Below are 21,175 nucleotides of genomic sequence, written 5' to 3' on the forward strand. Positions count from 1 at the left end.
AATACAAAGACAGCGCAAACAAAGTTCACAATCAAATTGAATCAAATTGTGCGACTGACTGGCGACCAGTTCAGTTCAGGGTGAACCCGCCTCTCAGGTGGGACAGGCTGTAAGACGCACAGCTGCTCCCTGTGATTTATTAACATTATCACCTGCAGCTTCACACCTCCAGCATGACGCGGCAGTAAATCTGCTGAGTCGTTCTGATGAAGGTGCTTCATGCTGAAGTCTTTACGTTCCTCAGCACTCGATCTCGTTTGTCTCGTTTGATCTTCACGTGTCGTCTGAACAGCATCGTGTCTGTGGAGAAATAAACTCCCACAAAACCTGATCTCTCATTGATCTCTCATCTGTGTGTGTGTGTGTGTGTGTGTGTGTGTGTGTGTGTGTGTGTGTGTGTGTAACTATAGCAACAGACTCAACAGCATGTTGACATCACAATTTTCATCATCATACAGTAGATGGCTGTCAGTTTGGAGGACTGAAGGGAGCAGGAGGTCCTATGTGAGGATGAGGAGGAGCAGACGGAGGAGCAGAGGGAGGAGCAGAAGGAGGAGCGGAGGGAGGAATAGACGGAGGAGCAGAAGGAGGAGTGGAGGGAGGAGGAGCGGATGGAGGAGCAGATTTTTATTGTGTGTTTAAGAACACAACAAACCAGTGAACAGACTGTTTTTATGTGCTCAAACAGAAGCAAATCAGCACATAAAAATCAGTTCTTTCCATCCGTCACTTTGTACTACAAACAGGTGATGATGTGATGTGATGTGATGTGCAGGTGACTGACACACACACATCACATCACATCACATTCAGCAGACAGGAAGTGGACTTCAGTCACTGTTGATGTGACTCAGCCCAGCAGAGAGCTGCTGAGAAGTCCTCATGTCTATTGACAGAGTACCTGCTGGAGCTCACCTGAGTGTGACAGACCACCTGGATGTGTCCTGTCCTGTCCTGTCTGACCTCAGATCAGCTGGCTGTGGCTCCTGCAGGTTTTGACTGCAGCTGATGATTCATCTGCTGATTATTTTCTCCATGAATCCACTGACTGTTTGCTTTGTCGACCTGTGAAGACAGCGAGACACGTGGGGTTTGTACCTGCAGCGTCACAGCGGTTTATCAACAGCAGAAGGTTTTTCAAATGGGATGTAAAAAATAATCTGGTCAAAGAAAAACAAACTAACTGCACTGCCAGGATTGGAATATTTTTATTTATGACTTTAGTTTACAGACTCCAAAGTTCATATTCCTGCAGTGACAAACAAAACCACACGAGTGGGAGGTGTCTGTCATGACAAATACTTTGTTTTCTATAGTCCCCCCATCCTGTCTCTCCTCCCCGTCTCTCTCTCTCCGCCTCTCCTCCCCATCTCTGTCTCTCTGTCTCTCTCTCTCTCTCTCTCCCCCGTCTCTCTCTCTCTCTCTCTCTCTCTCTCTCTCTCTCTCCCCGCCTCTCCTTCCCATCTCTGTCTCTCTCTCTCTCTCTCTCTGCCCCCGTCTCTCTCTCTCTGCCTGTCTCTGTCTCACTCGGTCGTGTCAGAGTGGGAATCATGTCCCGGAGGAAACAACCCAAACCGCAGCACATCCACACTGATGGTTTGTCTCTGCACAGACGCTCTGGTAAGTTATTTTAATCCTGAAGTTCAGTTTTATCTGCGTACTTAAACTTCATGTGATTTTTATGCTTCTAAACAAAAGTTGGATGGTAAAGAAATCATCTCTTCGTTTTGGTTATGGTGTGTCATGGCTTTCAGACTTATCTTAAATTAAGATACTTTTATTTGCTGCTGGTCAACGCATTTACGTTAAACGTGAAAGAGACAGGAAATGTTCATAAACAGGCTGCCCTCTTTAAATTCAAGAAGTTCATGAAGGTTAATGGATCACTTCAGCCAACACTTCATTCCTTATGATACACAGACATTTATGAATGTTATTAAATGTCCTGACAGCATTAACCTCTCTGTCATTCGTCTGTTGTAGAAGATGCGGAGCCTCCTGCAGTGGATCACTTTGCTCATGTCTGCAGCCGATGCTGTGCTGAGTTTACTGCGCTAACAGGCCTGGAGCGACATCGCAGCGACTGCTCCGCAAACCCTCCGGTTCTGATTGTGAACGAGGATGAAGATCTGCTGTCCGGCAGCAACATTTTTCCTGCTTCATCACCAGCCAGCCGGAAGCCGTGTGAAACAGCTAATAACTCTGAGATGGAAGACGTGAACGCATCACGGGACAGATCCTACTCAAATGCAGAATCCATGGATTGTTGTAGCAGCAGAAGTAGCCGCAGAAGCGTGGGAAGCCCAGGGAGCACGAGCAGTAACCAGAGCATCACTGGCACTCAGTGTGAGGCTGTCCGTTGGACCTCGGTTTTCCCAGAACCTGAACCCGGCCGCTCAGCTGAGAATCTTGAGAGCCCTGAAGTGGCCGTGGCTCAGCTTTCGAAGTCGCCGCACTCGGAGAGCTGCCACAGTGAGGCCGACATCTCGTCTCTGCTGCAGCAGCTCCTCGCTCTGCAAATACAACAAATCCACCAGCTGCAGCTAATTGATCAAATCCGTCACCAGGTTCTGTTGTTTGCTTCTCACCAAGCTGAGACACAAGAGACTGTGGTGATCTACACCAAAGACCTGTCATCTCCAAAATCCACCAATCAGCTCAAGGCTCTCAGTGCTCATCAGCAACTCACTGCAGCTGCTGGCACAGCCAAACGTTTATCAACTCGGTCTGCTAACATAAGTAACTGTGAGCATTTTACAGCCACAGAGCAGCCAAACCAAAGTCAGCCTGATAGCAAAGATGTGCCATCAAGCTCAGAGTCCTCACAAACTTTTAGGAAGCTCACGACAACAGCAGTTCACAAGCGTGTTTCCAAAAACCAGCATCTGAGCCGTGGTGCTTCTGACTCCCCACTTAACTTCTTATCCCAAACCAAGATGTCCTCTTTGATGTTTAGCAATAATTGCTTCATCAGTCAGACTTCTGAGACCTCCAGTTTACCGAAACCTTCATCAGACTGTGTGCCAAACATCAGTGAGATCGTGGAGGATCTGGACGCCCTGACAGCTTTGGCTCGGAAAATGAAATGCAAGAATCTGAAGCTTTCTGCAGCCACCCGGTCATCGAAAGGGTCTCTCTTCCAATGCAGATTTTGCACCAAAGCTTTTGGGAGCAGCAGTGCCTTGCAAATTCACCTGCGATCGCACACTGGAGAACGGCCATACAAATGCAACATCTGTGGGAACGGCTTCTCCACACGAGGGAACCTAAAGGTTCATTTTCAGCGGCACACAGAGAAGCACCCGCTCATCCAGGTGAACATGCTTCCAAAGCACCTGGATAATATCCAAAAAACTGCTGAGATTCCTCTTGACACGAATTTGTCACCAAAGAAGGCAGCTGCAAGATGGCTCAACAGGTCTCCACTCCCAACGACAGGAACCTCCGGGTCCCTGGAGGAGTCAGACTCCATCGACCTGTCCTCTCTCATCAAAAAAGAGGAAAACTTTATCTCAGTAGCCATTAATACAACACCATGCATGGAGCTCAGGTCAAAGGCAAACCTGACAAAGACCTCTGATTCAGATTGGACCAGTCAACATGTGAAACCATCTTTTGACTTCCTGTCCACAACAATGGCCACAAAGTCAGAGGAATCAATCAGTGTCATACCCAACCCATACATCCTTCCCAAATCTACCTCACTGTCAGGATTCCTTTCATTAAAACGCTCTAACAAGCCCAAACTCACCGCTGACAAAAGAGTGCCAGACCCAAATGAGTGTGCCATCTGCCATCGTGTACTCAGCTGTCAAAGCGCCCTGAGGATGCACTTTCGCACACATACAGGTGAGCGTCCGTACCAGTGTGAACTGTGTGGCCGAGCTTTCACGACCAAAGGAAACCTGAAGACCCACCAGGCTGTTCACCGTGCCACAGTCCCGTTAAGAGGACAACACTCCTGCCCCATCTGCCACAGGAAGTTCACCAATGCTGTAGTCTTGCAGCAACATGTGCACATGCACATGGAAGGTCACTTTCCCAGCACAGACCTCACAAATCAGAAATACTCAGTGGATTGTAATGAAGCATTTGGGGACAAAACTAAACTGAATCAAAGAAAAAACGTTCCTGAGGACGGAGGCTTTCGTGACAGCTCATTACGTGGATTCAAATCCCTGTCCATCCATTTGTCCCCATCTCCGTTTGCTAAAAATCTAATTGATGCTAACAAGAAGACAGGTTTCTATGGGCTGCATGGGGAGCTGCAGCTCAAACGGATTAAAACAGAGAGGCCAGAGGGATCAAATGAGGAATGCAGTCAAACAAACAACCAACAGGCTGCTGACAGCAGCCAGCGGTGGGACACTTTGTCCATGTCTGGCAGTCCAGCTCCTGAGCAGGCTCCTAAAGGCCAAGCCTCCGTGTACTTTAAAACTGCAAGGCTTGACCAACCATTCCAGACTTGGCTTGACTCGACCACTTTAGCTCTTCATTCATCTGCTACAGCATCCGGTGACCCGACCACCACAGGAGATCCTCCCAGCCTGAGTCACAGTGTCAGAGAAAAGGCTTTCTGGAGGAACACTTACTGTGATGTTTGTGGGAAGAACTTTGCCTGTCAGAGTGCTCTGGATATTCACTATCGAAGCCACACTAAGGAGAGACCGTTTATCTGCATGACATGCAGCAGAGGCTTTTCCACAAAGGGGAATCTCAAGCAACACATGCTCACACATCAAATGAGGGACTTCCCACCACACCTCTTTGAACCCTCCAATCCTGACCGAGCACCCACCAATGAAGGCTCCTTGTTGCCTGTTGGTTCCCAAGCTGTAACGGCAGAGATGACTACTTTCCTGAGCTCCTCTTTCAGGAATGGCTCTGATCTTTCTGGTTGTTCACAGAGCTCCTCTGTTTCTGAGTCCCCTCTGTGTGCTGTTGCACCACATCGCCGGATGCCCAAACAGCACCACTGCAAGACTTGTGGGAAGAGCTTCTCCTCCTCCAGTGCTCTGCAGATCCACGAGAGGACCCACACCGGGGAGAGGCCCTTCGCCTGCGCCGTCTGTGGACGGGCTTTTACTACCAAAGGAAATCTAAAGGTTGGTTTCAAGCCTTTTCTACTACAGAAACCTAACGACCCAAAACAGGCTCCGTTCTCCCCCTGCTTCAGGCGCAATGTTCCAGAGGTCGCGTGTCATGTAGATGTACTACTGTGTATATCTTCTAATCCTGTGGTGTTCCAGCTCAGGATTTCTGGTTTTCATGAAGCAGTCTGGTATAGGAGGTATTCTGACTCATTTATTTATTTATTGTAATTAAACATCTTTGTTACAACTGATATCTTTCAGACCTGGTCTGTACTGGGACAGCTGTAACACCGTGACACTTCATGTCCCATATGGTCTAGCGGTTAGGATTCCTGGTTTTCACCCAGGCGGCCCGGGTTCAACTCCCGGTGTGGGAATTAATATTTAGCCAGCATGAATCTGTCATTTGTACATTTGAGTTGCTAAATTCACTGCTGAAGCTCTGAAAACAAGAACTTACTTAAACCCTACAGGAGAACCAACAGATGGAGGTTGCAGACTTGAAGCAACCTGGCTTTGGTCTGGTGTCGGCCCTGGGATGAGGACTGTGTTAAACCAGTACGGGAGGCTGCGTTGGTGTTTTAATACAGGAAGCCTGGCTGGAGTCACGGGAATGTGTTTAAGTGTTTATCAGACACCAGCGTTTTGTAAGAAACACACACAGGATTTTATCAATGACTCGACTACGTAAACATTCAGCGCATTAATCAGAAGCCACACGTTCGTATTCGAAGATGAACATTTTCAGGATTTACGCAGCGACTGTTGTCTCTGCATGGCTAAATATTAATTCCCATACCGGGAGTCGAACCCGGGCCGCCTGGGTGAAAACCAGGAATCCTAACCGCTAGACCATATGGGACTACATGTCAGTAAACCAGTTAGTTAGTCTGCACATGAATAAAATAAACAAAATATTTAAATATTTAATATCTTAAACTGCTCAACCTGCACAGACTGTCATGTGACCGTCACTGCATTTGTGTGTGTGGGTGATTTGACACTTCCTGCCACGAGTCCATTCATAAATACATGTTTCAGAAGGACATTATCTGTCGCCAGTCGGGTTTCTCCATCCATTTCAGCCAATCATATGAGCCTAGATTCATGGTTTGCGATCAGGTAGTGTTACACCTGTGGAAACAAAAGCACGTCCAAACTAACCAGTGACTGCACTCCTGCAGGTCCACATGGGAACTCACATGTGGAACAGCGCCCCCAGCAGGAGGGGCCGCAGACCGTCGGCGGGGTTTGGGACTCGTCCCCTTAAACCTCCTGAGTCGTCGGCGACGCTTTCCTACTGCAGAAAGTCGGTCCACCCCTGGAACCAAAGTCCAGGAGGCGTGAAGATGAGCGAATGCTTGGTGAGTGGAGGGACGTCCTTCCCCTCAGGACACGTGGGACTGAAGAAGACGCCTGTCCACAGCAGCGAGCCTCCAGCTGCTAACAGTTAAAGAGCCTCACTGCCAATTCGCTGATTGGTGGAACAAAATGAAGGCTGAATTGTTTATTTGTACTTTGCAACTTGTTCTGCTCTGTCGCTGCACTTTTTAAAATGCATTTAAATGTTACGATATCAAATATAAAGCTGTGGTGCTGTGTGAGATTACAGCTGACGTACATGTTCCACATGGCAGTGAGAAGTATGTTATCATGTCCAACAGACTTAAATATGCTGATTATTGTGATTGCAGGTCTACCATTTATCTTTGTTTTTAAGTCTTACATAACAAACGTAACAGAGTTATGCTTTGTTGTTTGGATTTATTTGAATTGTTTACTTCTCTGATTTCATCAATTAGAAACTACTGATTATGTGACAACTGAAACAGCTCGCCGCGTTTGATTCACAGTGTTGCATTAAAGCCCTTTGAACGGTCCTGTACAGCAGGCCAGCCAGCGTCAGTGACGTGAGACAGCTGTCGTCATGGATACGGGCAGGACAGTCGAGGGTCATATGAAATGTATCTGTTCTGTCCCTACTGAAGCTGCCGTCACAGTTCAAATCTGAGCTGAAGACTCAAACGCCGGCGAGCGTTCAGCCGCACAGCAGTGGCGGGCCGTACATTTGGTACCTGGGCCTTCAGTGGGGACATACCTGACTTAGTCCACCTCTTAACACAACCGCTATCATGTCGCAATTAAAGAAAAATATACTATAACGATACTATCCAAAAACGCAACATGACGAGGCGTGGCGTTAGAGAGAGAGGAATTTCGCGTGTTGAGGATAATAACCATTATTAATACAACAAGAAACACAGTTAAGACAACTCCAACCTCTACACTACAACCGCAGCTGTGCCGTGTACATCACCTGGAGCAGTTCAGACCTCTGCTCTGACCGCCCAATCAGAGGACAGAGGAATGCTCACAGTGAGGATTCTGAAATCTGATTGGCTAAAGAAACAGTCAATGGCCAACATAGTCTAAATTGCACTGGCCAGCACTACTGATTCTGAAGGCCCTGGGCAGATTAGACTGACATGGTAACACATAGAGGCTGAAATCTGATTGGACAAAAATCGAATATCCACACACACGTACTGGAAGCGGTGCAGCCCAGAGACATGCTACGAAGTGAAGAGAATAAACTGTTGGGAATAAATTAATACAATTTCATGGAACAAATATTAGAATTTAGGTTGTAAATGTGGGTCAGTGGTTCTGATCGTGTTTAGGCCAGCAGAGAAGGCCTTGCTGGTCCTGAGGGCCCCCACTGCCACACACAGGACTGAAGCCTGAAACTGAACCTGCAGGCGTCTCAGACAGACAACAGACAGACAGACGGACAGACATGACTCACTGCTGCACACACACACACACACACACGCACAAACACACACTCTGTTAAAATAACGATGACTAAGTTGGAGGATCGCAGCTGAGCGTCCCTGTGAAGGTCAGCACTGCAGCGACGCGCCGACACAAACAGCCGCTAATCTGCTTTCTTCACTTCCGCTAAGACGTTCATGATGTCAGCCAAACATTCTGAGTTCAACGGAACGTGTTCCTCTAAAGGTGAAACTGGTTTCTAGTCCATAGGAGGTATCACGTGCCGGACGGTCAGACGGCCCTGAAAGACGGACTAACGTGTTCAGGATACTTTCTGACTATTAGAAAAACATCAGATTCACCCTTTAGGACTCAATCAGATGAACGTGTTTAATCTACTCAGGCCTCAAAACTGGACTTTTTAAATGTTTTAAAGGTCTAATAAACTGGCTGGCTGTTCTGTCATGATATGACAGCGTTGTGATTGACCAGCAGCAGGACAGGCTGCACCTCCACCCTCCACCGCCCGTCCTGGTGGTGTTCTCATGTGTAGCGCAGCAGCACAATCAGCAGCTTACTTAAAAAAAAAACAAAACAAAGGTGATGATGCATATTTCACATCAGAACTGCCCGGCTCAGCACGTTGTTTGCAAGAAAGCATTTCCTTTGTGAGCATTTCAGCGGCAGCCACGGCTCTATTGTCACCCTGACAATGGAAATATGCAATAACAAGAAGACCTGCCAAATCTGCGACGGGCTGACGGCCTCCCTGCCCCCTCGTCCCCGCCGAGCCCCCGCCGAGCCCCCCGCCGAGAACACACTGATTTAGCTTTGTTGGCAGCTGCTCACATCATCTGTGATCACAAAGCACACAGCAGCTTCAGAGGCAAAGTCTCAAGCCTCAAGTCTTCTCGGTCGCATCCGCACAGAAATAATCACAAGTCCAGGACTGACTGATCAAAAGAGCAGCAGAGTAATCATCATTAATCCATAAGTAAGTGTGCTAAATGAACAGCTGAGCTTCAGCAGCCGCAGACTCCTCAAGCTCCTGAGTCAAAGTTAAACTGACGTGAGATCAGAGAGGAGTGAGCGCTCTGTTGAACAGAAAGTCTCCGTCCTCTGGCTGAGGGATCAGCCTCAGAAGGTCTCAGAAGGCCTCAGAAGGCCTCAGAAGGCCTCAGCAGGTCCCGGAAGGCCTCAGAAGGTTTCAGAAGGCCTCAGAAGGTCCCAGAAGGCCTCAGGAGGTCCCAGAAGGCCTCAGGAGGCCTCAGGAGGCCTCAGAAGGTCTCAGGAGGCGTTTCATGGACTCACTGGTCTCCAGGATGTGATCACATCTCAAAGTGTCAAGTCGGTGGAAACTGATGCTTACGTATCACTGAGTCTTAACAATAACATTCATTAATACAAGACAAACCAGCCGTTAAGTTTCCCCTGGCAACATTCAGCCTACAAGGAAACCAAACTGAACACTTGGGGTGCATCCCAATTCTCTTCATCACATCCACGTCTCCTTCACTTGCATCTTTTCCTTGTGCAGCGTGACAAACACGCTCACGTCGTAGTTAGAGAAGTACTGCATCAAGAGTGGACATCTTAACTACATGGTGATAAAGCAGCAGGCTGAGCTCTCACTCTGTGACTCAGCTTCCTGTAGCTCATTGATTATTGATCGTAGGACGTGTGAGGGCTCGGAGCTGCAGCATCCATTAGTGACAAACACGCGGACGCTTCATTGGTCGATCTCTGAGTGTGTCTGACATTTCACGTGACCTTTTCAGGCGCTTCAGAGTCGTCCAGATGGCGTCCATCACGGCTCACAGTGACGGTTCCTCTCACTCGCTGTCACATCCACATTCACACTGTCACTCGAACATGCGCAACAACAAATTTGACTCGGACTTGAGCACCAAAGACTTGTGACCTCACTGGGACTTTGGACTTGAAAACACTCAACACCTCAAACCCAACCGACACCAGCGGGTTGTGACTGCGTGGTGACCTGCTGTTTGCCCTGGACAGGAAGCTGCGGCGCTAACTTTGGTTTTCAGGTCACTGCGGAGTAAAATCCCTGTGATCAGAGGTGGAGACAGCAGCTCCTCCTTCCTGTCTCTCTTCTCTCAACAGTCAGCTGAGGACGTGTCTCACCGTCCAGACGTCCAAACAGACAGAGACCTGTGTGGTCCAGCTGGTGCCTTGTTGAGCCAGCGAGGCCTCAGAGGAATCCCTTTGTCTCCACCACAAGCGCTCGTTTATGTGCTTATTTTGTAAATGAGACACGAGTCCACAGGCTGACGATTGTTTCATACGCGAGCAGCAGCGTGGAGACAAGAGGCGCCGGCTGTCACTGCATTACGACCTGAAAAGGAAAATATGCAGCAGCCAGCAGATGTCCTCACGTCCACGTCAACTGCTTTATGTACTTTTATGTTGTACATGTACTTCATTGAAGACCGCATCAGCAGTGTCCTCTGTGAGGCAGCACACTGAGACGTCCAACGTCCTGTGAACGTGTCTCCACCCACTGAACTGTCTGTCGGACTCTCAGCACCGACCGCTCGCGCGATGTTGTTCGTTTTGCTCTGACGCGCCTCTCACGTTCCCGCACGTTCGTCTCTTCATGTCACGTACCGTCAGGTACCATCAGGTACAGTCAGGTAAGTGGCTCGCGAGGCGTGTGTTGCCTTCAGATGATCGGTCGGGATGTCTGGACTGTTTGGCACAGAGACACGTGATCTGTCGCGGGGTAGACACCGCCCGGCTGGTGCCACCAGAGCCACGAAACAAACTGACTGTGATGCGCCGCGCCCCCCCCCACACACACACACTCACACTGATCTTCACTTTCACTTCCGCTCCACCCGCTTTGTTTGTCACTTCAGCTGGTTTGAATTCTTCCTCAGAGGGACTTCCTCCTTCACACACACACACACACACAGGTTGTATACTCTGAACACTAAAGTACTGCGCGTGAGTAGAACTGTGACAAATCTGTTCTTTACTGCAGTGTTTACATTTTGTCTAATGTGCTCTTCCATGTGTTCATTAGTGATAAAGGAGAGTGTAACGCCGTGTAAAGAATACTCCTGTACTTCTATCTGAGTGACAGCCTGAACTCTGGACTTGTACACACGATGGAGTATTTTTATACTGTGGCTTTACTGACTGAACTGTTCTGTGTGTGTTTCCAGCACACACTCTGGGTATTTGTACTTCTCTGGAGCTTTTCAACCCCTCGCTGAGCTGCAGGAGTCGAGCTCAGACGGTTGTTACTGGTGTGTAAATCCTAAACCAAAGTGAGAGTCGATGAAGAAAGGACGTGCTGGCTGTTAAACAGGTTTTTCCTTCCTGTTTTGGATCAGCTGTTGGGCTGCGATGGCAGAGGCACAGAAAGACACCAAAGACCCGACTGAGCCTGACGGGACCACTCAGGATCCAGGTTCACAGTTTTTATGTTAACCTTCTGTTCCTCAACAGGCCTCATCTTCCTCTTCTTCTTCTTCTTCTTCCTCCTCTGCTGCAGTGATGTATGAAGCTGATGATAAAGGAGCAGTTCAACAAACCAGAGATTGTGTTCAAACTTTACGATTTGGTTTCATGTTGTGACATCACTGGGCTTAAGGTCTGCTTTGTTGTTATAAAATGTAAAAGCATTTCATTCAGCCGACTGGGCTGGAAAAGCTTTTCCTCTTTCAGGAAGCTTTCTGTCTGTGGCCGCACACTGAAGACATGAGGCGTTCAAGTGCTCCTCCACTTGTTTTAGATGACAAAAATTCTTCTTTCTGCTCCCAGTAATCAAGATCTTAAACCTTGTGTGTGTGTGTGTGTGTGTGTGTGTGTGTGTGTGTGTGCGTGCGTGCGTGCGTGCGTGCGTGCGTGCGCGCGTGCGTGTGCGTGTGTGTGTAGACAAGCCCTCCTGTGGGTCCAGGTTAACCACTAAGGAGCTGCAGCAGAACTGGAGGGAGGTGAAGCAGAGGGACCGACCCGTCAGGCTGCTCTTTGAGATCTCATCCACTCGGATTGTTGAACAGCATCTGACTAAATATGTGGTGAGATCCTGAAACACACACCTGACACACACCAGAGCACCGCCGGAACGTAACAAAGTACTTAAGTACTTTTACTCAACTAGTACTTTGTTGTCTTGCTGTTTTCTACTTTGGCTCTGACGCCAGATGTAGCCTGCGCAGGGTTAGTGACAGCAGCTAGCTTAGCTTAGCATACAGACTATAAACAGGGAAACAGTCAGCTTATCTTAGCATACAGACTATAAACAGGGGAAACAGTCAGCTTAGCTTAGCATACAGACTATAAACAGGGGAAACAGCTAGCTTAGCTTAGCACACAGACTGTAAACAGAAGAAACAGCTAGCTTAGCTTAGCACACAGACTGTAAACAGAAGAAACAGCTAGCCTGGCTCTGTCCACAGGTAGCCAAATGTCTTTTCCAGCAACTCTGAAAGTCACTGACAAACGTAGATGTGAAGTTGTGTTGTTTCCTGTTTGTTTGCAGGTGTACGAGATCGTGGTGATGCGTTCTGGCAGCTTCGATTCTCGCCGTGTGTCTGTGGAGCGCCGATACAGCGACTTTTCCCGCTTTCACCACACATTGCTGGAGGAGTTCAGTGAGGAGCTGGAGGAGGTGGTTCTCCCCCGAAAACTCCTGACTGGGAACTTCAGCCCTGAAATCATCTCGGAGCGCCGTCTCTCCCTGCAGGACTATCTGGCCAAACTGTACGCGATCCGCTGCATCCGGCAGTCACCTCATTTCTCCAGATTCTTCACCGAGCAGGAGCAGAAGCGAGCGCACACCTTGCTGCGGGCGGGACAGTTTCGGCCGGCTGTGGAGCTTCTGCAGACCATCTTAGATATTGAGGAGAAGCTTTTACCGTGGCAGAAGCCCACCCTGGTTGTACCGACCCTCTGCGCCCTGGCGGTCTGTTACCGGGATCTGGATGAACCAGAGCAGGCATTTGCGGCTGCCCAGAGAGCTCTGCCTCCGGTGAGACGCTACGGACTGAAAAACTACAGATCAGCTCTGTTGGACCTGCTCATGAATTTGGGCTATCAGCTGGGACGTCCTGTGGCTCAGTTACAGGAGGAGCTGACTGTCCTGAGAGACGCCGAGAGGGGGGAGGTGTCCTCCCACTCCCTGAAGGAGATAGTGGTCCACGAGTTCACCTGAGGAGGGGACTGGAACCCACAAAACTCCAAAGATGAATCACTGACTGAATCTGAAGCTCAGATAATAAACAGTCAGAGTCACTCGGTTAGTTAGTCCTCTACAACAAAGTGTAAAATGTTCAGGTTTTAGTTCTCTGTTTATCATCAGCTCATATTTTAAGGTGCTGCTGGAAGTGTTTCTACTTTTGGTCCTCCATATTGGTAAACATGAGGTGGTCAGAATATTAGGAACCCCCTGACTGTTGATGCGCCACCAGCTGAATGCTCCGACACAGAGGTGAACATTAGAGGCTAATCCTAATCGTACAAATGTAGATTAAAACAACTCACCACTCTTTCCCAGATGACATCTTCAGAAGGTCCTGACCTGAAGTCATTTCATCAGCTGTCACGTCAGACAAAGAAAAACAAGCTGGAAACAACAAATGCTGCATGAAAACTTTATTGGCAGTATATATTTTTTTACATACACATATCAAATGCAGAAGTCAAAGTCAGTGTGTGTATGTAAAAATGTATATACTGCAAATAAAGTTGATTCTTCTTCTCTTAAAAAAAAAGAAATAATAAACTGTTCATCTGAATAGTTCCTAATTACTTTTTTGTTTCTGACTGACTAATTGATTGACTGCAGTCATCGCTACACTAACGTGACGAACTGCGTGTCAGAACTTGTTTGACTGACCTCAAACTGAACTGAGGTCAGTCACAGGCAGCTTGTCCACGTGTTGTTGTTAAGAAGAGCTGACTGTGGAGGTGAACTAAACGAAACGTTCTGAATCCCTCCGCGTGGACAGGAAGACGTGTTTGTCTCATGTCAGTCTCTTGAGAAACGCGCGTGTCGTCCTGTTGCTGCAACACAGATTGGTCCACAGACAAACAGCACTTGAACGCAACACACCAACTCAACACCAGCATTACTCAACATGCTTCACCGTGTCGCGTTTACACGACGCAGACAGAAGGTGACAACAACAGAACTTCAGTAAGTGTATGTCAAAGAGACTTTGTCCGAGTCTCCCGGCGGAGGGACAAGTCCGTTTAGTTTGTACAGCGACAAAACAAAGTGAACTTATCTTACCGGGCTTTTCATCTTGAGACAAGAAGGCACAAAGACTCCGGGGAAGATGCTAAGCACCCCCATCCCGTTTTCAAAGACGTCTAGTTGTCTTCATGAACATCGAGGATATCAGAGGTAGATTAGCCGGCCTGCTAACCGCTGGACGCTGCTCGACGCTCGACTGCTCCTGTCTGAGTGTTGAACAGCAGCTGCGTGGAGCCGCAGCTCGTGGCTTCAGCTAAGGACTTTAACTGCTCAAACTGTCCCGCTGGAGTTTAGTTTGTCATTTAAATCTGCTCAGTCATGGCGAACGACTCTGTGAAACTCTCCAAAAACCTCTTACGCATGAAGGTAAGCGAAGCCGTCTTTGCCAGCAAACAAGAAGAGACGTTAGCCGTGTGTTAGCTTAGCTTTAGCTCTCAGAGCCCTGCAGCTCCACTCCGAATCTCGTTCACAAAGTAGACTATAATTGGTTTCATGCTTTTCTGAAAGCACGAATCTGTGGCAAACGTTGGCGTTATTTGTTTTGTATGAAGTTTGAAGCAGTTACTGATTCGGCTTGTAATTCAGCGACCGAATAAAAGTTAAACCTAACACACAGTTAAACCTAACCCTGAAACAGCCCCCATCCTTACACTGGACGATGACAGTCACAAATGTCATCATCTACCTCACTAATTGAACAGCACAGTACCATGATTATCTGTCTATTGCACTGCACTGCACTGTATTTATTTATTTAAATCCTAGTCTACCTACACTGTCATTGCACTGCTCCACAGATTCACTGCTATTGTATGTAGTATTTTTCTATTTTTTATCTTTATCTTATTCTATATAGTACCTTTGTGTTCTTACTGCTACATGTTTGTTTTTGTACTCGAGAGCAAAATCTAACCGGAGTCAAATTCCTTGTTTGTACACGCAAACTTGAAAGCTGATTCTGATTCTGATTCTTTATCTGCTGTATATTTTGGTGTCTGTAGATGATAAAGAAACTGTTAGTGATTTAAATAGTTTCTCTAATGTTCTAAAATAGCCTTTGAGTAAATGAAGTGTGATCCGGTGTGCCTCCACAGTTCATGCAGAGAGGTTTGGATGCAGAGACGAAGAAGCAGCTGGAGGACGATGAGAAGAGAATCATAAGTGATGAGCACTGGATTCTGGACCTGCCAGAACTTACAGCTAAAGAGTAGGTGTCAGGTTCTCCAGCAGACAGCCTTGGCGCTTCACGGTCTGGCCAGCCTCGCCAAACTCTGTACAGAAATCTGCCAGTTGAGTTTTCGTGAGCTAAGTGGAAAAGCTTGATGTATCCACCAGTCACACCTCACCTGGTGTTAACTTTTATGGCAGTGTAAGGAGGGTGTTTGCCTTTTGTTGTCATAGTGGGAGCTCTTTCTAAGAGTTTGTCTTGTTTTCCTCTTTCAGGAGTTTGATCATAGAGGAGAAGAGTTTTGTTCCCTGTGAGGACCTGAAGTTCGGCCGCATCTCATTCAAGGGTTTTAATCCAGAAGTCGAGGTCTGTTTTACTTTGTCAGTCCGTCTTATACTCTGCGTGAATGTTACTTTCAAGGACATCAGAATAACTTGGTGTTGTTCTCCACGGTGTCGGCACATTTCGCTTTGCTTCTGCGTCATAACACAAACATTTCTTCACCCCGTCATGTTTATGTTAGCAGTCGGGCCCAGAAAAACTCTGCATGTGTCGTGTGCATCAGATTGTGCAAAGAGTCCAAATGTCAAAAAACGACAAGTCCAGTCAGGCCGTTTAAAGCCAACAAAAACTGACCTGTGACTAAACGTGATCGCTGACTGATGGAGCTGAGGTTGGCATTTTAGTCAAACTGTTAAAAAGTCTCATTCGGGTTTTTTTTGACTTCCTCCTCAAGATGATGTTAAAATATTTGAGATGAAAATGCTGTGCGTCACATATGAACGTGACCACGTTTCTTTAACCGTCGGCCATCGTTCTGTCACAGAAGCTGATGGCTGTGATGAATCCAAAGGACGAAGAGGAGAAAGAAGAAGAGGAGGTCAGCCGGATGCAAACAGACGTCACAGATGAGGAAATGGCTCTGAGGTACAAAGTGACGCCAACCGTTCATCACATTCACTACGAGCGTCCCGTGAATCACATCTGGGTTGCGATTTTAGACGTCACGGATGCTCTGATGTTTTCAGATGGAGTTAAAATAAGTTAGTGCTTCCTGCTTGCTATAACCTGCACATTGTTCCTTTAGTGTTAAAATGGTAAGAACTGTTGGCGATATCGAGACGTGAGAAGGAAACCTGGAAGCTGACGAGGCTCAGCGAGCTGATTGGCTGTGCTGCACGAGTCCCAGGATTTCATTTTTTGTCTGTGACTGAACGTTTCTTCTTTGGCAGGTACGAGAGTTTAGTCAGAAGCATGAAGAAGAAGTTTGCAAAGAAGCGTGACAGAGCAGCCATAGAAGAAGAGGACCTCAACCAGAACCAGGACCAAACCAGCACAAAGAGGGTCTTTGTGAAACCTCAGGACTGAGCCCAGCATGTGACGGACTCATTTTTATGTCAAAGGTTCAAATATATTTTTTAACATCAGAGACTGTTGAGCAGCGTGTGCAGCATTTAAAGCTGATTGGATGTCATACATCCTGTTTTTTTTTTAAAGAGACGTATCTGTGAGATGCTGTGAGAGTATGAAGAGTGTTTTTACAGTTTGTGCAGAACAGATGAGACTTAAATTAAAATCACAGCTCGTGTACTCGTGTGTCTGTGCTTTCTTTAAGCAGCCCTCACGGCGGTGGTTCAGTCACTTCCTGCTGAAGTCACATGTCCAGACCCAGACGAGGACTGGACTAAATGTTGAACTGTCCCTTTAAGCCGTCTCAGGCGGCTTCACTTTGGACAGAACATGAAGGGTTTTTAAAGCAAGCAAAGCAAAACTGTTTAAAAATATTAAAACCAGTTGGTCAAACATGACAGCAGTCAGGATGACGTGAAACTGATTCGAGTTCAGGGTCTTTACAAAATAAGAGCACGTGGGAGGACATTCGTGTTCCTGTGGGAAACTGCCGACTGTCACTTTTACAGGTGAAGTCGTGTGTGAGCAGCGTGAACACACACACTCAGTGCAACATACAACCTGCTGCTGCAAATACACACTGTGGATTAATCCGCTGCTGAAAGTAGTCCCCAACGGATGCACGAATTCGTCTGACTGAGGACATCACTGAACCTTTTCTCACGTGAAGCTAAAGAGTTCCACGCTCAGTATCAACCAATGAGCTTGGAGCTGAGAGCGACAGACAGGAAGTCAGACAGCAGTGACAGATGCACCAATGGAGGCAGAAACAGAAGTGACATGAGGTGTTGGATGACTGAATCTTCTCTGGCCTCCATCTTCGTGACAATAACTGACCATGACTCACTTAAATCTCAGCACCACAAGTTTCAAGTTCTGAAAATAACTGAAGCCACCAGCTGCTCAGGTGAAAACTCGAGTCAGTTTTATTCTCTGAAAACCACAACACCTCCGCAGGAAAGTCACTCTGCCGTTTGTGTCCTGGAGGACATTTTCCCATGAGCCTCAGCTCCTGTCGAGGCCTGCCGGTTGAAGCTCAGTGTGCTTAACGAAGTTGATCATGATGGTGTCGAACAGGGCGGTGGGGCAGCAGCGGTGGAGAAACGGGAGCAGCCGCCCCATCTGTCCCGGAGCGTACACGGGTTTGGGACGGACTGACAGCAGAGCGTGACACATGTCGTCCACCACAGGAGACAAGTCCCCCGCCACATCCTGGGACATCCTGGACAGACTGCTGGGGAGAGACGAGATGTACGCCTCCCCATAATCCTCTCTGGCCTCGGGGGAAACCGCTGCGAGGATCTGGTCTCTGTGGCGAGCCGCGTCGTCACCGGTACCGAAGATGTCTGAGAGGAAGAGATGTGACGGTTTACACCAGGCTGCTTTCTGAAGCCGACCTCCCCCACGCGTGGACGTGCACGTGCACGTGCGAGTGTAGGTAACTCATTTTCATTCATATGTGACAAAAGCCCCTCACATGACAAAATGAACACAACGTTCACATTAAACTTTCAGTTCACGTGAAAATCTGGAAAAAATGATTGAGTTGATTTGTTTCCACATGAAGAAGATATCAAAAAATGAGACGGAAGAGCAGACACAGCAAGAGGACAATGAAAGAGAAGGAAGAACAAAAGGCGGGACAGACCAGCAGCTGAACAGTGTGACGTTGAGTTTTACAGGCGTGCAGTGAAGGCATCGTCCTGTCTGTTCTGTCAGCTGACAGACGCGTGAGTTGGACCTACTGGTTCTGAAGCCCGCAGGCTGAATCAAGGCCACTTTGACGCCCCACGCGGACAGCTCCATCCTCATCGCCGCCGTCACGACGCTCAGCGCCGCCTTTGACGCTCCGTATGCAGTAAGCATGGGCATCGGCACCTCACCTGCAGGGCGGAGCAACACGGCGTTACATCACACACACCTGAACACGCACAACCTCTTCGATGAGGCTGAGGGGTCAGAGTTCAGTCGGTGCCTTCACCGCCGACCCCCCTGTGAGGGTCACGTGCACTCAGTCACATGTTTCCCTGACGCAAAGCACCGACGCAACAATGGCGGCAAGCGGGTTTGATTATATTCTATATTATTAAATCATTTTTATTGTTGGGTAGTTTACCAGCTGGATCACAGAAATACTGCAGTACAACACAAGTACCTCAAAGTGTGCGGATTTTCAGCGGCTGCAGTCACATTGAACTGTGTGGACCCTCTGTGGTCACGTGTACCTGCCATGCTGGACACGTTGACGATGCGTCCTCTGGACCGCCTCAGCAGAGGGAGGAAGACTTGACTCATCTTCACGGCACCCAGGAAGTTGACGTCCATGCAGAATCTGTACGCTGCGATTGGCTGGAGCTCTGCGTCCGCGGGACACTGAAAGACGCCCGCGTTGTTCACCAAACCCCACAAACCTGCAGGGACGTGACACGAGACAGATGTCCTATGGTGCATTCAGGCGTTCGTGGTTTTCCCATTACTTACGCTGAGTTTGTCAGCAGGCGGCGCTACAGCAGTGATTATCACTTTGCTTTCACAAAACCAGATGTTCTTAAAGTCAATAATTAAAATAAAATTGAAAATCTTTATTTGATCAATCAAAGCAAGTTGCATAAGATGGTGTAACTTGTTTCTTCACCTGTGGCAGACACCTGAGCACAGACGTGTCGGTGTGCCGTCTCTATCTGGCGGCCGTCGGTCACGTCCAGCTGCAGGACCTGCAGGTTTCCAGATGTTCCTTCTCTGAGCCTCCGAGCTCCGGCTCCGTTCACGTCCAGCACACCAGCAAACACCATCACCCCCATCTCGCTGAGCCGCTGAGCCAGCACGTGTCCGAAACCTGAATCACAACCTTAGAGCAGAAGACAAAACCTGCATGTTCAGCAACAGTCATGAAACTTCTCAGTTTACGGTCCAGATCCAAGACTGACCTGATCTTCGTCCAGCAGCAGGGAGCAGAGCAGACCTGAGTGACCCCCCCTCAACTCTCCTCAGCAAAGCTTTTCAAACCATAAACCACGTAATCTTCTGAAAACAACCACTCGGAGGTCATCGTCACTGGCTGCGGTCCTGCTCGTTCCGGCCCACCTGCAGACAGGTATGTTGTGTTCTTGCCAGCAGGTGTGCTTTCTGAAACCTGTTCCTGTCAGCTGTTTTTCCAGTTTTCTGCCTGGAGAGTGATGTTAAGGTGACCGTGTTGCAGTCAAAGTGGTGCACCAGCTTGTGTCTTGGGTCCACTCTGTGCTCGCACTGGACTAAACAACCACGTCACTCCGGGCTCCCTCTCCCCACCTGTGGAGGAGCGTGCGGCTCACGTATTCGCCACCGACGCTGTTGGCTCTGAACCCCCTCATTGGCCCGAGTGTTCAACCAATCAGCGCAAACTAAGGTCTGGACCAGGTCTGGATCACCACACATGTCAATCGCCAACACACTCTGAAGTCGGAGCTAAAGAAGTTCCTCAAACTTCATGGATCTACGATCCTTCCTGGTTCTCGCTGTGCAGATGCAGCAGAACCGAGTTCTTCTAACTGTGAAAAGAACTCGTGACGTGACTCACCTGTAATCAGCACCGCTTTGCTCCTCGCCGGCAGCAGCTCGGCTCTCCTCTCAGTCAGGTAGATCAGGGCGAAGCTGCAGCTGAAGAAGGCCACCCCACAGACGACCGGAGGAACAGTAAGATACAGAGAGGCCCCGACGAGGGCCCCGACGAGGGCCCCGGCAGCTGCGGCCCAGGATCCATCGCCACAGCCCTCTTTGAGCTTCCACAGCACAGTGAAGATGAACACGGCCGCAGCGACGACACAGAAGCAGGAACCGACCTCCATCTTCTGACGGGCATCAGCGTCTTTTCACCTGTGAAGTGCTGAGTCTGATGTGAAGGAGCAGGAAGGACGAGCAGTCCTGCCCTCTGAGCCACCTGCGCAGGTATGCTGAGCTCCTGCCAACAGGTGTGTTTTATGAAACCTGTTCCTGTGGCTGCACGGAGGCCTGAGAGTGCAGCGTCAGGTCCTGCTCTTATCAGCACATCGACCTCCACCTACTCTCCAAACAGCACAGCCGAGATAAAGATCACACACACGAGTCCTGTTGTCTGTAACCTTTGACACCGCAGCACAGACCGACAGGCTGAACAACAAGCTTCGCAAAACGAGGAAACACGTCGAGAGACGGCAGGAAATCCAGACCTCATGTGCTTTTCTGATTGTGACTGACAGGAAGTGAAGCATCATGAGCACAAACTGACTTTTTTTCCTCTGAAGTTTGTGCTTTTTCTTTGGCCGACGTCTGATGGCTCCTGAAAGTGAAGGCGGAAGATGATTTTCTTTAACTTCTGAATAAGCAGTTATGACAATATGTTTTATTCTGGAGTTGAATCTTTAATAAAACATCACTTATTTTATTAATCCGAATCTGCAAAGTAACGTGTCAGATAAAGTACAAACTCGCATTATGGACAAAGTGATTGATCAGTGAACGGGGACTCTGCTTTGGTCCACACTGAAG

General features: G+C 48.3%; 4 protein-coding genes and 2 non-coding genes across 8 annotated transcripts; 4 read left to right on the forward strand and 2 right to left on the reverse strand.

Moving 5' to 3' along the window:
• Positions 1-1,482: 1,482 nt before the first annotated feature.
• On the forward strand, positions 1,483-7,029 carry sall1b (spalt-like transcription factor 1b). The gene is made up of 3 exons (XM_046394136.1): positions 1,483-1,620; positions 1,984-5,105; positions 6,278-7,029. Exons 1-3 carry the CDS (start codon positions 1,551-1,553, stop codon positions 6,545-6,547), a joined length of 3,462 nt encoding a protein of 1,153 aa, XP_046250092.1. The 5' UTR covers positions 1,483-1,550; the 3' UTR covers positions 6,548-7,029.
• On the forward strand, positions 5,399-5,470 carry trnae-uuc. The gene has a single exon. It is a non-coding gene; the product is annotated as a tRNA-Glu (tRNA).
• Positions 5,884-5,955, reverse strand: trnae-uuc. The gene has a single exon. It is a non-coding gene; the product is annotated as a tRNA-Glu (tRNA).
• Positions 7,030-10,684: 3,655 nt separating the features above from the next.
• On the forward strand, positions 10,685-13,130 carry snx20 (sorting nexin 20). 3 transcript variants are annotated; one of them, XM_046394140.1, is made up of 5 exons: positions 10,685-10,750; positions 11,057-11,140; positions 11,228-11,304; positions 11,772-11,914; positions 12,379-13,130. In XM_046394140.1, exons 3-5 carry the CDS (start codon positions 11,241-11,243, stop codon positions 13,048-13,050), a joined length of 879 nt encoding a protein of 292 aa, XP_046250096.1. In that variant the 5' UTR covers positions 10,685-10,750; positions 11,057-11,140; positions 11,228-11,240; the 3' UTR covers positions 13,051-13,130. The 3 variants fall into 3 exon arrangements, with proteins under 3 accessions (XP_046250096.1, XP_046250095.1, XP_046250094.1); XM_046394139.1 differs by having other exon boundaries at positions 10,709-10,835; XM_046394138.1 differs by having other exon boundaries at positions 10,709-10,835; positions 11,057-11,304.
• Positions 13,131-13,843: 713 nt separating this feature from the next.
• On the forward strand, positions 13,844-16,852 carry mphosph6 (M-phase phosphoprotein 6). The gene is made up of 5 exons (XM_046394142.1): positions 13,844-14,460; positions 15,189-15,301; positions 15,538-15,628; positions 16,089-16,189; positions 16,495-16,852. The coding sequence occupies exons 1-5, from the start codon at positions 14,413-14,415 to the stop codon at positions 16,628-16,630; spliced, it is 489 nt and encodes a 162-aa protein (XP_046250098.1). The 5' UTR covers positions 13,844-14,412; the 3' UTR covers positions 16,631-16,852.
• A 723-nt stretch (positions 16,853-17,575) lies between these two features.
• hsd17b2 (hydroxysteroid (17-beta) dehydrogenase 2) lies at positions 17,576-20,822 on the reverse strand. Its single transcript, XM_046394137.1, has 5 exons — positions 20,229-20,822; positions 19,308-19,520; positions 18,898-19,083; positions 18,418-18,555; positions 17,576-18,018 (listed from the first exon to the last, which is right to left on the reverse strand). The coding sequence occupies exons 1-5, from the start codon at positions 20,494-20,496 to the stop codon at positions 17,678-17,680; spliced, it is 1,146 nt and encodes a 381-aa protein (XP_046250093.1). The 5' UTR covers positions 20,497-20,822; the 3' UTR covers positions 17,576-17,677.
• Between the last annotated feature and the right edge of the window lie 353 nt (positions 20,823-21,175).

The sequence above is a fragment of the Scatophagus argus genome, chromosome 7 (assembly GCF_020382885.2).
Source record: "Scatophagus argus isolate fScaArg1 chromosome 7, fScaArg1.pri, whole genome shotgun sequence".
Lineage (NCBI taxonomy): Eukaryota > Metazoa > Chordata > Actinopteri > Scatophagidae > Scatophagus > Scatophagus argus.